The following is a 16,504-nucleotide window of genomic DNA, read 5'->3' as shown; positions in this document are numbered from 1 at the left end:
CCGAGCCTGGAGGATGGGCGCTGTCACCCCCAAACAACAGACAAGACTGAGGGTGTGGACACTTAAGGCTGCTCTCAGCTACAAGTAACACCAAGGGAAGATTACTGCCACCTTAAAAAAAATTACAGCTGTTTTCTAGAACAGGCAAACAAGCAAGAGAGGATGCCTGCATTCAGACCCCGTGGGGATGGTAATGGGCGGGAGGAGGCAGTGAGTGCTTGTTTGCTGGTACCCTGCACAGGTGGGAGGGTACTTGTTCTCTGACTGGCACGGGACACAGTTTGTGTGATTACTACTTGTGAGCCGCTGGAGAGCAACTTCAAATCTTGGGTTTATGGGAACCCTTGGTGGACAGGCTTTGAAGACGGCCTTAGGATGTCCTCCTCCCGGTGTTCACAGCCCTGCATTATCCCTGCCACTTGCAAAAGGCATGGGTGCACGCGATTACACGTCTATGACTACATGATGATGCCGTATACGAGTGAGCAACTGTCTTGCCAGCTTTGGGGAAGCCAGCAGCCATGTAGGAGAGCCCCATCCCTCAGGGAGCTGTGGGTGGCTTCTGGACAACAAGGAACTGAACCCTCAATCCTACACCTGTAAGGAACTAAAGGTTCCACAACTTCATGGGCTTGGAAGCAGATCTTTTCCCACTTGAGTCTCAGATGAGACCACAGCCCCCAGCTAAAATCCCGTGAGAACCCAGAGCAGAGAATCCAGCCAACATGTGCCAGAATGCCTGAGCCCCAGAAACTGCATCATATGTGATATTGCTCTCTGACTAATGAGGAACCGTAGCACATTTCCGAAGGAATCTACTGGAGGGTCCAGAGGATGCATCGTCTGAAAGGGCAGGGCGTAAAAACAGACAAACAGCAACCTGAATGCCACACCTCACCGAGGTGAAACTCAAGTCCCGGACCAACAGCAGGAAGGAAACCAGCCAGCTGTCCTCGCTGATGATGCCCGATGCCCCACCATCACTGACCAAGGGGGACTTCGCTTGTCTGGTGGGGAGGCAGCAAGGCAGCAGTTACAAAGCTGGGTATTAAAGCATTTAAGGAAGAAACAATATGACGCTGGGTTTGCTTCAACATCATCTGAGCAGAGGGAAGTGGGCAAGGGCAAGATGAAACCCGATGGCCATGAGCTGATCATCGCTAAAGCTGTGATGGTCCACAGAGGGTTCGCATACCTTTGCCTCTGCTTATACGTGTTTGACATTCCCTTTCGTGAGAACATTTTAAAAATTAAAAAAGCCATGTCAGTGGCTGGGCACTGAAGTCGGGCAGAGGAGCGTTCAAATCTTAGCTGTATAACCTCCAGCAAGTAGCTTCCCTGAGCTTCAGTTTCTTCATCTGTAAAATGGGGCTAATAATGGTAGGTCTCGCACAGTTGGGAAGAGGATTAAGAGCGCATACAGCACTTAGCACAGCACCCAGCGTGTAGTTCACACTTAGGAAAGGTTCGCTAAGGATCTTTTTTTATAATATTGTTAGTATAACCTAGTTAGAGGCCCATCACCCGGGGAAACACATGGGATTAACTTTCTTCTCTTCCTGCTGCTACCCAAATTTTAGAAGCTTTGAGGCTTGACAGCAGCAATGTAAGCAGGTGGTTAGACATAAGGAGGAACTGGTTACCCCAAGTTGGAAACCTACAGGTACTGCTGAGCACGAACCCACTCCTGGGTCTAGGCTTGGGGGTTGTCCATCACCCTAAACAGCCCTATCTCCCCAGAAGAGCCTAGGAAATCCAGCTGAGCCTGTAAGAGCATATATCTATTGCTTTTCTCTCCTCTGTGCAGCCCGCAAGGAGCCCAGGAAGTAAATTATATGCTAACAGTAGGGGAGGGGCATTTACCTACACAAGAGTTAGTGAGGTTTCTCAAGCTGGCCACTATCTATCAAGCTTGGGGTTTTGTTATTCAAATTCCAAGCCAGTTATACCCTCCAGTGGTGGAGATCAAGTGGTGGGGCCTGGGAGGCAAGGTAAATTAGCAGAGAGAAATGGGTGGTGGGTGAGAGCTGGGGCAAACTAGAGAATGCACTCTTCCTTTCTACTCAGACATGCCCGTGGGGAACTCAGGAAGGACCCAGAGATAGCCAGATGTCCATTTTTTTTTTTTTAAAGCAGCAGAAAAATCTAGATATTAATATGAAACTTCTTGAGTTTTAAAGGTAGGCAATTCATTTCAAGAAACACTTAAACCATTAGGCCAAGTACAACAGAATGCAGGCTGAAGGTGGCGTTCTGGCCAACAGAAGCCAGCCTCTGGTACAGATGGGGCGTCTCCCCACCCAAAACCGGGCAATCATAGACACCCCCCAGAGGATTCAGGGATTCTGCAGAAATCAGACTCAACTTTCTTTCTCCTCCTTCTCCCTCTCAAACACACACGCATTAGCCTTAAAAAGGGACATTAACGACAGTGCAGGTTGAATTAAGTCTCAGGTGGAATTTTATCACAGTGGAAACAGACCGCCAGCAGGCTAACCTGCTGGGCAGATTAACCTGCGGGCAGATTAAACAGCTTTTGTGCAAACCTTGTTCTCAAGCTTTGCCTGCCGTCCGTCTGATGAGACAGCATCCTGAAATTTCAAGGCAACTGACTATAAAAACAATTGTTTGCAACTACTTATCTGGAGTGAATCAAGCTTCTTCTCAATCCGGGTCAACTGCAGACAATTGCTGTCTCCAATTGTCATTCTGGATTTCACTTGTGCATTGTCATCAAAGGTTTTCACTGTTCTCAAGAACTGATTATAAATCGAAGTTACAGATTTTGGCCTAAGAAGTGTTTTGATCAGCTTGTATGCAGTTTTTAAAAAAAATTTTTGTAATGTTTATTTATTTTTGTGAGAGAGAGAGAGAGAGAGAGAGAGAGCGAGCGAGAGAGAGAGCGAGAGAGCGAGAGAGCGAGAGAGCGAGAGAGAGAGAGCATGAGTTGGGGAGGGGCAGAGAGAGAGGGAGACACAGAATCCGAAGCAGGCTCCAGGCTCCGAGCTGTCAGCACAGAGCCCGACACGGGGCTCAAACTCACAAACCGCGAGATCATGACTTGAGCTGAAGCCAGACACTTAACCCACTAAGCCACCCAGGCGCCCCAGCTTTTTTTTTTTAAGGTTTCATATAAAAAAGGGGAACAGGGTGCTTGGGGGGACTCAGGCCATTGAGCATCTGACTCTTGACTTCAGCTCAGGTTATGATCTCGCAGTTTGTGAGTTCGAGCCCCACATCGGGCTCTGTGCTAGCAGTGTGAGGCCTACTTGGGATGCCGTCTCCCTCGCTCTCTGTCCCTCCCCTGCTTGCTCTCTATCGCTGTCTCAAATAAGAATAACAATACAAAAAAACTTAAAAAAATAGGAGGAGGAAAGTTACATAATTTTTAAAGTTTTATAAGCAACGGCTTGATTGAATACCTTTATTTTATAAAGGTGGCTGAGTGAAAGAGAAAAAGTTGTCTTTCCTCAAAATCACCTGGTCAGCCAAGGCCAATTTAGGGGCTGACATCCGGGTCTTTCAATCCCCAAAGCTTATAGTCTTCCTACTCTCCTTGGCAAATCAAGAAGTAATATATGAAAACAACCCCAGTGAAGTAGAATTTTTTTACTCTATTAAATAATGTATTTTTTCCCAATGTAGGCAGACGGCCAGCAGTCACCCATCAGAAAGCCTCACCCTGTGCCCACCTGCAGGCCTGCATGCAGAAGGCAATTAATAAGTGTCTTCTCATGATTTTCATGCTCATCACTTAAAAATGCCTGCACTCTTGACTGCCCCACCCCCAGCCCTCATTCAGTGCTCCCTAGAGCCCAGTGCGAATCCCCGCCCCCATTACAAAGATAAGAGACTGAGGCTGAGAATCGTGCGTGGCCAGCCCCAGATCACACAGCTCATAGGAGAAACCAGATCCTCTGGCTCCAAGTCCTATGTTCTCCCTGCTTTGGACCCACCCTTGCTACCTGCAAAGCCCTTTTCCAACAACCTCCTGTTTGCGGGATGAGTGCTGGCTGCCAGGCACTGTGCTCCATGCACTGCACTGAACAATCCTTCTTTTTAAGCTCTACGCTTTATGGGATTTTTTAAAATGTATGTTTGAGAGAGAAAGAGAGAGAGAGAGCAGGGGAGGGGCAGAGAGAGAGAATCTTAAGCAAGTTCTACCCTGCCAGCACAGAGCCTGATGCGGGGCTCGATCCCACGAACCTCGAGATCATGACCTGAGAAGAAACCAAGAGCTGGATGCGTAACCAACTGAGCCCCCCAGACGCCCCCATGGGACTCTCTTTTTATTGCAAAAGTAATGTACTCCTTGGAATGAGTCAGAGAGAACAGAGGTATGCAAAGAAAAATTCAGTGATCTCTCCTGCCCATCCTCTTAAACCCCTTCAGTGCATACACGAAATCAACATTAAACATAAAAACATACATAGACATATGGAGGGGGATTACTCTAGGCAGATTTTGGTTTTGTTTTTTATCAGACCTGGTTCCTCATGTGAATCTGCTGCTGGTTTTGCTCACAAAACACCATGAACATCCCTCCAGATCGACACACACACAGATTCAGGCTTCATAATCAGCTGCATGATGCTGTGTGCTATGGATGGACCACAGTTTACTCAGCCATTTCTCTCCTGAGAAGCATGCAGAAGGCTCCCAGCTATTTTGCTGGCATAAATAATGCTGCAATAAACACTCTACCACTCAATTCCTAGATCCCAGTGCCCTTATTTGTCTAAAACAGAGTCCCCAAAATGCCACCATCAGGTCAAAATGTATGCACATCTTATTTTAAAATGGCATATTATCCAAATAAAAAATTATTCTCATTAAAAAATGAATAAAAGCATAAAAAGAAGGAACACACACATAATCCCTCTACCCAGAGATGGTTACTCTTCATAATTTGATACATTTCCTTTGCAGAATGAGATCATGCAGTGGAGTTAGCTGAACTTAATAGGCTCAGATTAAATTCCAACCAGACTTGTCACATTCCCACCAGGAAGGTATGAGAGAGCCATTTCCCCCTGCTCCCATTTCCCCACAGCTCTCTCACGCCAACCTAACGGACACAAACAGTGCGTCGCAGCCACTCCCACAGTCTACTTCCTTGACTAGAAGGGACACTCAACACTTCTCGTGGGTTTCTTAGGAGCGTGCTGGACTTTGACACACAGGGGAAACGAAAACATCATTGATCATTTGCCCAAGAATCGTCTTACCGACTTTTGCTGCTCAAACATAAGATTTTTATAGAAAAGGTGGAACTGCTCAAAGCTGAGTTCATCTTTGTGAGCGCCGATTTCCTGTAAATTAAAAGAAAAAGTAACCACTCGGTCTCTGAGGTTCCCTACAAGAACACCGCTCCACTATTAACAGGCAGGATCGCCCTTCGACAGCACTGGCTGAAAGCAAACTCGCAGTCTTCTGAAGTCAAACTGTTCACAGGTTTCCGAATTTATCTGCCTAGAGAACATAACCACCAGGAGTCCCACCAGGTAAGACCCTGGCCTTGAACCCCAAAATAAGAGTCTCGGCCAGAATCCCAAGGGCAGTAATACTTTCTGGGGGCAAGAGACATTTCCAAATCTAGACCTAGAGCAGGGTCCGTACATATAGGTCATTCTAAAAGCCAGGGGAAACTAACCAGGCCTTTGGACTTAAGAGTTCAACTCCAGTCAAGCCTTGTCCCCTGAACTGCTTAATGGCTTTGGGTCATTTACTTGAACCTTTCAGACCCTCAGTTTCTTCATCTGTAAAATGGGAAAACTACCACTACCCTCCCTAGGACTTCCCTGGAACCAAATCAGTAAGGTCTATGTATCACCTGCTCAGTAAAGGCTTGATAAAGAGCCAGGTTCCAGGGGGCTGCCTGGGTGGCTCAGCCGGCTGAGCGTCTGACTCTTGGTTTGGGCTCAGGTCATGATCTCATGGTTCATGGCCTCAGGCCTCATGTCGGGCTCCACGCTAACAACAGGGAGCCTACTTGGGATTCTCTGTCTCCCTCTCTCTGTGCCCCTCCAGGGAGCTCGCGCGCGCGCTCTCTCTCTCTCTCTCTCTCTCTCTCTCTCAAAATAAATAAATGCATTTTTTAAAAATATAAAGACTCCTGGGGCGCCTGGGTGGCTCAGTCGGTTAAGTGTCCGACTTCAGCTCAGGTCACTGATCTCGCGATCCATGAGTTCGAGCCCCGTGTCAGGCTCTGGGCTGATGGCTCAGAGCCTGGAGCCTGCTTCCGATTCTGTGTCTCCCTCTCTCTCTGCCCCTCCCCTGTTCATGCTCTGTCTCTCTCTGTGTCAAAAATAAATAAAACGTTAAAAAAAATATATATATATAAAGATTCTTATGATGCGGTCATCAATGGTGAATGCTTCTCCCACCTCTGTTTCGGCCTTCTTAGAATAGTTGGAATGTTTTAGGCAGGTCGAAAGATGGCTTGATAGCCATAAGGTGGGTTAACACTTCCAAGAGCTCACTGGTACTGAAATGAATGCACATTCTTGGCTAAGGAAGCCTGTACCTGGGGCTGCCACTGACAAGGCCGTGTGAGTCCTGCAATCGGGACCAGCGGAATGGAGAGTCACTGGGCTCCGTGACAAGGGTCGGGACCTCTCAGAGCACCACAAAGGGTGCCTACCCATCACCTCTGTTCTTATGCACTCAAGAAACCCCCCCGCCCTACTCTACACCCCCACTCTTAGAGTCACCACCTGCCACAGATCTACCAACAGCTCCATTATGCAAGAACATAAACAAAGTGATGTCGGGGAGCAGGGGTGGATGGGAAGTGGGGGGATGGGCAGAGAAGAGCTAACTCCAAGTATGTTGGGAGGACTTGCATACAAAATGCCACATCCCAGGGGCGCCTGGGTGGCGCAGTCGGTTAAGCGTCCGACTTCAGCCAGGTCACGATCTCGCGGTCCGTGAGTTTGAGCCCCGTGTCGGGCTCTGGGCCGATGGCTCGGAGCCTGGAGCCTGTTTCCGATTCTGCGTCTCCCTCTCTCTCTGCCCCTCCCCCGTTCATGCTCTGTCTCTCTCTGTCCCAAAAATAAATAAAAAACGTTGAAAAAAAAAAAAAAAGAAAAAAAAATGCCACATCCCTGACAACCTATGTAAGGAAACTTCCATGATAGTTTCAAAACAAAACAAAACAAAACAAAACAAAAAAACCCACGTGTTCAACATTACTTGAAGGAAAGCAGGCTGTGCGATGGTGAGGGAAAGGGAAGGCTATACCGTGGGAACATCCCAAGTCAAGCAGCTCAGCAAACATGGTCCTCAAGGAGGATGTTGTCTGCTAGGATTGCAAACATGGGCCTATGACCTCCAAGGGGTCCCTCTGTCTCAACTGAGACAGAGGAATCAGGAGGTGAAGGATTCTCCTGGGCACCATTCAGCGGGGCTCAAAGGCTAAGCGACCCTAAATTCACAAAATCACCACGCCAAGCCACGAAACTTACCACAAACTTATCTTTGAGGAACTTGGCACTGTTCACTTTGAAGTTGACCAGGGGCAAGATGGTCTTCAGCTCCCGGAGGGTGATGCTGCAAAAGAGGGAAACCCCAGCTCTATCCACCTCGAGGGGCTTCAACGGTAGAGGGAGCGGCTGTTCCCATCCACTCCACCCTCAGGAGCCCCGTGAGAAGACGGGTCGGACACAAGAGACCTTAGGCTCAAGGGGGCTGATGCCACGATGTGCAAGGCTGGTCTCCACACTTCAGGGATGGCCGTGGACTCAGGTCACTTAAGAGATTCACAGGGTGAGCAGAACATGGTATCAGGTGCCCAGAAAGCTTTGCAGATAGGAAATGTCCCAGGGGTTCAAACGAAGGGCAGATCGACGAAGGCCAGAGGGCGAGGGGGAAGGAGCTGACCTTATTCAAGCACCTGCGATGTGCCAGGCAGTAACGTTACCTAACCCCTCACTACACTTGAACCCTCAACACAGTAAGCATCACCCACCCTCAGGGTTCAGAACAGGCCACGGGGTGGTGTTTGAGGGGGGAGGGCACACTGCTCGAGGTCAGAGCTGGGTGACGGCAGAGCTTGGGTTTGAATCAAATCCCAAAATGTACAGTCATCGGGACCACATCACAGAAATCTTCATGCATGTTTTTTGCTAGGCCAGGTGGCAAGTTCAGGTTCAGAGCCAAGAAAGGGAGAGCGCATTCCGAGCAAAGGAAATAACCATACTGGGGACACCTGAGTGGCTCAGGCAGCTCAACATCCGACTTCAGCTCGGTTCATGATCCTGTAATTCGTAGGTTCGAGCCCCACTTTAGACTCTATGCTGACAGCTCAGAGCCTGGAGCCTGCTTCGGTTTCTGTGTCTCCCTCTCTCTGTGCCCCTCTCCTGCTCACACTCTGTTTCCCTCCTTCTCAAAAATAAGTAAAACATTAACAAAAATTTTTTTTTTTTTCAACTTTTTTTTTTTTTTTAATTTACTTTTGGGACAGAGAGAGACAGAGCATGAACGGGGGAGGGGCAGAGAGAGAGGGAGACACAGAATCGGAAACAGGCTCCAGGCTCCGAGCCATCAGCCCAGAGCCTGACGCGGGGCTCGAACTCACAGACCGCGAGATCGTGACCTGGCTGAAGTCGGACGCTTAACCGACTGCGCCACCCAGGCGCCCCCAAAAATTGTTTTTTAAAAAAGAAATAACCATACTGGGGCACCTGGTGACTCAGTCGGTCAAGTGTCCAACTCTTGATTTCGGCTCAGGTCATGATCTCAGGGTTCCTGAGTTTAAGCCCCGCATCAGGCTTTGTGCTTACAGTGCAAAGCCCACTTGAGGTCTTCTGTCCCCTCCCCTGCTCGCATGCTTTGTCTCTCAAAAAATAAAACGTTTCAAAAGTAAAAAAGAAATAACCGTGCTAGCAATAATAACAGCAGTGATGGCTGAAACCGAAATAGCGCATACTCAACACGAGGCACCGCTCCAGGGGACAGGGACACACACACTCATTCGATGCCCTGCCACCTTACGAGGCCCACACCGTTAGCACCTCCATATTCCAACTGAAGAAACAGGCTCAGAGAGGCTGGGCCTCTCTGAGGACGTGGAGGACGTGGACTCCAGGGCAGCTGCCTGTAACCACCGCATGTTACTTCCCCTCTGGGAACAGCATGAACGGTGGGGAGGTATATGGGGTTAGGGTGGTGGGTCAAGGGCATGAGATCCAGACCCCTGTGGCCGCAGAGCCGAGCGTCTGGCAGAGTGAGAGATGGTGGTCCGGGGGAGCTGTTGGTGTGGTCAACAAAAACTGCTCTGTGTTCTGGAGACGTCAGGCTGGACAGGGCTGTGCACGGCCAAGGAAGGAAGCCTGCCCAGGATGTGGGCAGAAAATGGCCCAGTTTCCCCAACGCTGCCAACTCGGCCTCTGCCGGTACATCCGGAAGGAAGCAGCACGTTCTACTCAGCAGCTGCCCCTGGAGGCGACTACATGGGACTCTGGCCATCTCAGTGTCCCCATGGCCAGCCGTTTTACCTCTAGTCTAACAGCCCCCCTAACATCAGACTCCTTTACCTGCAAGATGCTTCCCTACCCCCCACTACTCCAGGGCCTGCACCGAGGGCTTTCCCAGAGACACTGAGAGCACCCATGTCAGGAGTGGCTGGCTGGGCACGGAATCAAGCAGGCTGCCTGAGACCCCCATCCTGACCCAGCCCCCGGGGGTGTCCGGGAAGAACCCGGCCAGGGCAGGATGAACAGAGAAGAGCAGCAGGGGCTGGCACCACGAGACGGGACAGGGAGGGGGTCTGGTCAAGCTGGTGTCCCTGCAGCGCTCATCCAGGATCAAGGAAGAGGTCAGAGTCCCCTTGGGGACCCAGAACCTCAAGGCAGAAACAGGGCCAAGAACCCTCCCCACATCAGGCACCAACACAGGGGGGCTGGGAGCCAATGGAGCAAATACAGGGTCTGGGGTAAGGAGACACTGAGCAACGGGGCATCTGAATCCACCGGCTGTGGAAGTCCCACCTTACCGCACAACAGGTGAACCCCCAGGTAAAGGGTGGCGGGGGCAAAGAGCTTCCTTGGGCCCCCGTGCCGGGACTTTGCCACCCCACTCCCCTCCCCACACTCCCACCCCCACCCCCGGGCCTGTGGCTGTGCACTGCAGAGCCTGACCATGAGCAAGAACAAGCACAGAGACTCCCCAGCTGCTGGAGGGGAGGAACCCAGCAGCCCCAACTTCACCGCTCTCCCCGTCTGGGCCTTGTCATGAGATGAAGAGTGCGCCTCACCAGGGTCACATCCAGCATCCAATGACTAGTCAGTCAGAGTGAGCAGCTCTCTGATGACCTCAATGGAGGACGGCTCTACAGGCCGTGCTTGTGACCACGGCAGCCCATCTCCTTCTACCCCCTCCACACCCACAGGTGTCCGTCCACCCCCACACCCACCCCAGTAAGCTTCCCACACACAAACCCACGTTTTAGACTCTGCTTCCTACAGGCTCGGCCAGTGACAGCCGGTTGGGAACCAGGGCGATTCCTTTGGAGAGGGAAGACTAGACATGATCCCCGCCATGGGCCACAAAGGGCCCTCCGTCTTCCCAGGAAGACAACACTCTACCATGGTGGCATCTTCCCTTGTCGGCCTGGCACGGTCCCAGCTCCTACAGCACCGCATCCCAGCAGCCCTTACCATGCTGCCCGGGGTTTGTAGCCCCAGGAAACTTATCTGCCCCCCTGAGGCTGGATCAACATCTCCACCACCCTAGGCTTCTTAGAGCAAGGAAGGACAATAATAAGCCTATGTCGTGCCCAACCTAAGTCAGCCACCGCCTAAATGCTTTTCACATACCGACCCACTGAAACCTCACACCAGGAACTATTCTCTCTCTTCTACAGACAGATTAGAGAGCTAAGGCACAGAGAAATTAAGTAATTTACCCAAACTCACACAACCAGTAAGTGTCCAAGCAGAGATTCAAACCTCACCACCGCCCAACTTTCTATGATGATGGAAATGTTCTAGATCTGCGTTGTGCAATGTAGCAGCCGCCACCCACATGTGGCTACTGACCATCTGAAATGTGGCTAGCATGACGGAGGAACTAAAATTTTACTTTTATTTAATTTTAATTGATTTAAATAGCCACACGTAGCTAGGGGGCGCCATACTGGACAGAGCAGCTCTAGGAGCTTGGTTGTCCAGGTAGGGTCCCTAGACCAGCGGCACCAACATCAGCTGGGAGTTTGTTCGAAATGCAAATTCTTGAGCCCCAGGCCAGACCTAGTGAAGAAGAATCTGTGCAGGGGAGACTGCACACCTAAGGCTAACGCCCCGCTCCCCCAGGACGTCCCAATGTGCTGGGGCCACAATGTTAACTGCCTGGTAGCTATCTGCATGCCTGCTGATGGACAGACCTGGACCCACACACCTGCCCCCCACCTGCAACCCCTGCCCCCTTCTGCCTCCTGAAGACCTAACACAGTCTGCCCTCTGTCCCTGCCAGCATGAAGAATAAAGCGCAGCATTCAGCCTGTGCAAATCCAACGTCATATACCAAGGGGCAAAAGGCAAAGGAGGGAAAGAAATGTCCACAGGCGACAATCTGCTACCAGCCCTTGAGGCTGCTATCCGTCTGTGGGACTCAGAGCCTGTGACCCTCACACCTGGTAACACAATTCCAGGGGCCCTCAAAGAAGGCTCAGGGGGTTTTCTCAAGGTATATTTAAAAAAAATTTTTTTTTAATGTTAATTTCTCTTTGAGAGAGACAGTGAGCAAGCATGCATGTGTGCACGCTGGGGAGGGGCAGAGAGAGAGGGGGAGACAGAATGGGAAGCAGGCTCCGGGCTCCGAGCTGTCAGCACAGAGCCTGATGCAGGGTTCAAACCCACCAAATGTGAGATCATGACCTGAGCCGAAGTCGGTCACTTAACCAACTGAGCCACCCAGGCACCCCTCAAGGTATATTTTGACCACAGAAATTTCACCCTTTTGCACCAACCTCAGAACATAATTCCCAGGTAAGAGACAACTCAACTCTAAAGGCTCAAAGATGGAGTGGGGCTGGGTCTCTAAAAATCTGGCCAAGAGTTATGGTGAAAGCACTAACACCTTTGACTCAGTGTCCCCAGGCCTGGAAATGTCTTAAGGAACTCTTTCAAAGCTAGAACGTTCCATCTGCTCAATGTTATGTGTAGGAATAAAAGGTAGAACTTTCATCCAACAAACACTAGGAACACCAAACCAGTCAGACCTCTGACCTCAAAGAGCCTCCACCAACGTGAGCAGCAACAGGAAGGGAGGACTCAAGAAAAGCGGAGCACGTCCGCCCAATGGGGACTAGGCAGCCATGGCACAAGGCTAAGAATCCTACGGAGACCCAAAAAATGCTTCTTATGAGCGTCATGTCATAGGTTCACTATGAAGACAACTGGGTGAAAATGTGAACCTAAGGAAGAACTGGACATAACTTAAATGACACACAAAAGACAACTTTTCAAACCAAGTATCACCTTTCCATTGGTTGATTCCTAATGTAGGCACTGACATCATGTTCCTGAAGAGGTGAAATGAAACATGTATGTTCTTACAGTTTAACACGAGGTGAAGTCAGTTTAACTCTCCCCTCCTTCAGGGTGGGCTGGACTCAAGAGATTTACTCCCCAAGAACAGGGTTGGGGGTGACTTTACAAAGCAGAAATCTTCCGACACCACCTTGGCCAGGTGATTAAGCATTGCATCGCCGCGGATGAGCCGCACCGGGAGCACACACTACTCAATGTGATAGAACGAACAAGAACTTCACCCCTGTGATACTCTTCCCCAACACCCGCAGCCGCAGCCTACCTGTCACTCCAGCCTAATCACGACAAAAAGGTCAGACCAACACGAACCAAGGGCTGTACTACAACATACCTGAGATGTGCTGCTCAGAAGTGTCAAGGTCAGGAAAGACTGAGAAATGGTCACGGACCAGAGGAGACCAAGGGACAGAACAACAAAGTGTAACGCCGGGCCCCTGGACTGGATCTCGAACCAGGAAAAGGACCTCAGTGGGAAAACACTGAGCCCCAAATAAAGTCCAGGGCTGAGTTCTGAGTCACAAACCAATGCTGGTTTCTTAGTTTTGACAAATACATCATGACGAGGCGTGATTGATGTGAGCATTAGAGAAAGCGGGAGGAGGATTTGGGAACTCCCTGTAAGATCTTTGCAACTTTCCTCTAAGTGAAAAATTATTCCAAAATTTAGAAATTACAAAAGAAAAGGATACAAGATCGTGCGTGCAATTAGATTTTGATAAAGTAAAATGAATAAGTAAAAAGAAGCTGAAGATGAAAATCTACTGAAAAAAATTATAGCTGGAGTTAACAGTGCTTACCATTTAATATCCAATTTATACTTTTTTTTCTAGTCTTCAGTATTTATAAAGTTTCCTAGAACTAATAGGAGTTACTTCCATATTTTTTTGAAAATTCTCTTTTTCAAAGGTAATTATAAATAATTTTTTAAAAAATCACTTTTTCGGGGCACCAGCATGGCTCAGTCATTTAAGCGTCCAACTTCAGCTCAGGTCATAATCCCATGGTTTGCGGGTTTGAGCCCCGTGTCAGGCTCTGTGCTGACAGCTCAGAGCCTGGAGCCTGCTTCACATTCTGCGTCTCCCTCTCTCTCTCTGCCCTGCCCCTGCTCACGCTCTTTCTCTTTCTAAAGCAAATAAACATTTAAAAAAATAATAATAAAATAAAAATAAAAAATTCACTTTTTCAAAAGGTAATATAAATAGCATGAACATGAAAAATAAAATATTGTGTCTCAGGGTCAGTGCTTGAAAGCTGAAGAAGGACTAAAATCATGAGGTAAACTTTTGAAATGGGCAAAGGATCTGAACAGACATTTCTCCAGAGAAGATAGGCAAAACTAAAAAGCATGTGAAAAGATGGTCAACATCCCTAGTCATGAGGAAGATGCAAAGCAAAACCAAAATGAGCTACTATTTCACACCCACTAAAGTGGCTGTTATTTGAAAGAAAGGGAGGGAGGGAGGGAGGGAGGGAGGGAGGGAGGGACAGAGGGAGGGAGGAAGGAAGGAAGAGGAAAGTAACTTGATAAGCAAGTGGCAAAGACTGGAGCCCTTGTGCCCTGCTGGCGGCTGTGTCAGTCTGCATCTGCCGTGGGAAACGGTAAAGCAGTTTGTCTAAGACTTGAACAGTATGGGGGGTGCCTGGGTGGCTCAGTTGGGTGAAGTGTCTGACTCTTGATTTCAACTCAAGTCACGACCTCACAGTTTCATGAGTTCGAGCCCAGCACTGGACTCTGTGCTCTGTCTCTCTCAAAATAAATAAATAAACTTAAGGGGCGCCTGGGTGGTACAGTCAGTTAAGCACCCGACTTCGGCTCAGGTCATGATCTTGCTGTTTGTGGGTTCGAGCCCCACATGGGGCTCTGCTGTCAGCTGAGAGCCTGAAGCCAGCTTCGGATTCTGTGTCCCCTCTTGTTCGGCCCCTCCCCAACTCATGCACTGTCTCTCTCTCTCTCTTTGAAAAGTAAATAAGCATTAAAAATTATTTTAAAAATATATAAACTTAAAATAAAAAAAAAAAAGAACAGTACTACCATTTGATTCCGCAAATCCACTTCTGGAAAACGTACACAGGAACTGAAAACAGGGGCATGAACATTCACGTTCAAAGGAACAATACTCACAACATCCAAAAGAGGAAGGTTATTAAAGTGTCCATCGGGGCGCCTGGGTGGCGCAGTCGGTTAAGCGTCCGACTTCAGCCAGGTCACGATCTCGCGGTCCGTGAGTTCGAGCCCCGCGTCGGGCTCTGGGCTGATGGCTCGGAGCCTGGAGCCTGTTTCCGATTCTGTGTCTCCCTCTCTCTCTGCCCCTCCCCCGTTCATGCTCTGTCTCTCTGTCCCAAAAATAATAAATAAAAAATGTTGAAAAAAAAAAATAAAAAATAAAGTGTCCATCAACAGATGCACGGACAAACAAAACGTGGTCTGCACCTATGGCGGAATATTATGCAGCCTTAAAAAGGAAATTGTGACACCTGCTACAGGAACATGGATGAACCGTGAAGATGTCCTGAGTGAAACAAGCCAGGAAGACAAATAATGCCTAATTCCACACGTACGAGGTGCCCAGAGCAGTCAAACCCCATGGAGACAGAACGGAGAAGAGAGGTGATCAGGGCGGGGGAGGAGGAGAGGGGCAGGTACCGTTCACGGCGATGGAGTTTCAGTCCCGTAAGGAGAAAAGAGCGCTGAAGCCAGATGGCGTTGGATGCACAACAGCACGAATGTACATCATCTCACAGAGGCATATGCTTAAAATGGTAGATCTTACCATAATCAAATTCAATAGTTTATAGGGCACCTGGGTGGCTCAGTCAGTCCACCGTCCAACTTCAGCTCAGGTCATGATGTTCCAGTTCATGGGTTCGAGCCCCGTGTCATGCTCTGTGTTGACAGCTCGGAGCCTGGAGCCTATTTCAGTTTCGATATCTCCCTCTCTCTCTGTCTCTTTCTGCCCCTCCCTCCCTCCTGCTCTGTCTCTCTCTCTCTCTCTCAAAAACAAATAAAACATTAACATTTTTTTTAAAAAAATAAGAAGTGGGGCCCCTGGGTGGCTCAGTCAGTTGAGCGTCTGACTTCGGGTCAGGTCATGATCTCACGGTCTGTGAGTTCGAGCCCCATGTCGGGCTCTGTGCTGACAGCTCTGAGCCCAGAGCCTGTTTCGGATTCTGTGTCTCTCCCTCTGACCCTCCCCCATTCGTGCTCTGTCTCTCTCTGTCTCAAAAATAAATAAACATTAAAAAAATAATAATAAAATTATAAAAATAAGAAGAAAAGCACCACCAAGCAGTGATGGGGGAGCCCCCATCCTGGTGACACGCCCAGCAAGCTGGGTTGCTGCAGACGAGTCAGGTTACTCCTCTTGGCCTCAGTGTCCTCATGAAATGGACCACGAGGCACCCAGCTCAGCAGTCTGAACATTCCAGAAGCCCCTGCAACTCCAAGAGCACCCTGGCCGCTGCAAGCCCAGGTCTCCACAAACACCAGCTGCTTCCCTTTTGCCTCTGGATGTGCTCGACAGTGAACGAGGCGGGCTAGCCGAGACGAGTGCTGAGAAGCTGGGCACCGCCTGGGCCCGACGGCCTCGAGCCCGCCGCCCGCCCGGGGGTCTTTCCTTGGCTTCTGCCACTCCTTTGTTTTCCTTCAGGAAACGCCATCGGTCGTGGGCGACAGGAAGGGAGGGGAAACTGGCAGAGCAGAAGTCGGTCGCCTGCAGCTGGCACCTCGGTCGGAGTTCCTCTGGAAAAACTCCACCCGGGCCTCCCAGAACCACAGGAAAGGTGGCGTTTTCCACATGTTGACAGAGCGGCGGGGCTCTGCCCGAGGAAAGCAAAGTCGGGGAGAGTGAACGGTGAAGCCAGGAACAGGGCGTCAAGTCCAGAAATTGACCTCCTCTCTGCTGAAGGTTCTGGTCGATGGAAAGACGGACCTCTGAGCGGGAATGCATTCTGAG

General features: G+C 49.6%; 1 protein-coding gene across 6 annotated transcripts in view; it reads right to left on the bottom strand.

Moving 5' to 3' along the window:
- PLCG2 (phospholipase C gamma 2) overlaps positions 1-16,504 on the bottom strand; it is a 156,570-nt gene that overhangs the window by 78,025 nt on the left and 62,041 nt on the right. For all 6 annotated transcript variants that reach the window (XM_058706654.1, XM_058706656.1, XM_058706659.1 and 3 more), the window contains exons 6-7: positions 7,467-7,551; positions 5,229-5,312 (exon numbers count right to left, since the gene is read on the bottom strand). In XM_058706654.1, the coding sequence (XP_058562637.1) occupies positions 5,229-5,312; positions 7,467-7,551 (169 nt within the window). The remainder of the gene's footprint in view (positions 1-5,228; positions 5,313-7,466; positions 7,552-16,504) is intronic.

The sequence above is a fragment of the Neofelis nebulosa genome, chromosome 17, assembly GCF_028018385.1.
Source record: "Neofelis nebulosa isolate mNeoNeb1 chromosome 17, mNeoNeb1.pri, whole genome shotgun sequence".
NCBI classification, from domain to species: domain Eukaryota; kingdom Metazoa; phylum Chordata; class Mammalia; order Carnivora; family Felidae; genus Neofelis; species Neofelis nebulosa.
This window is presented reverse-complemented; position numbering and strand designations above follow the sequence as displayed.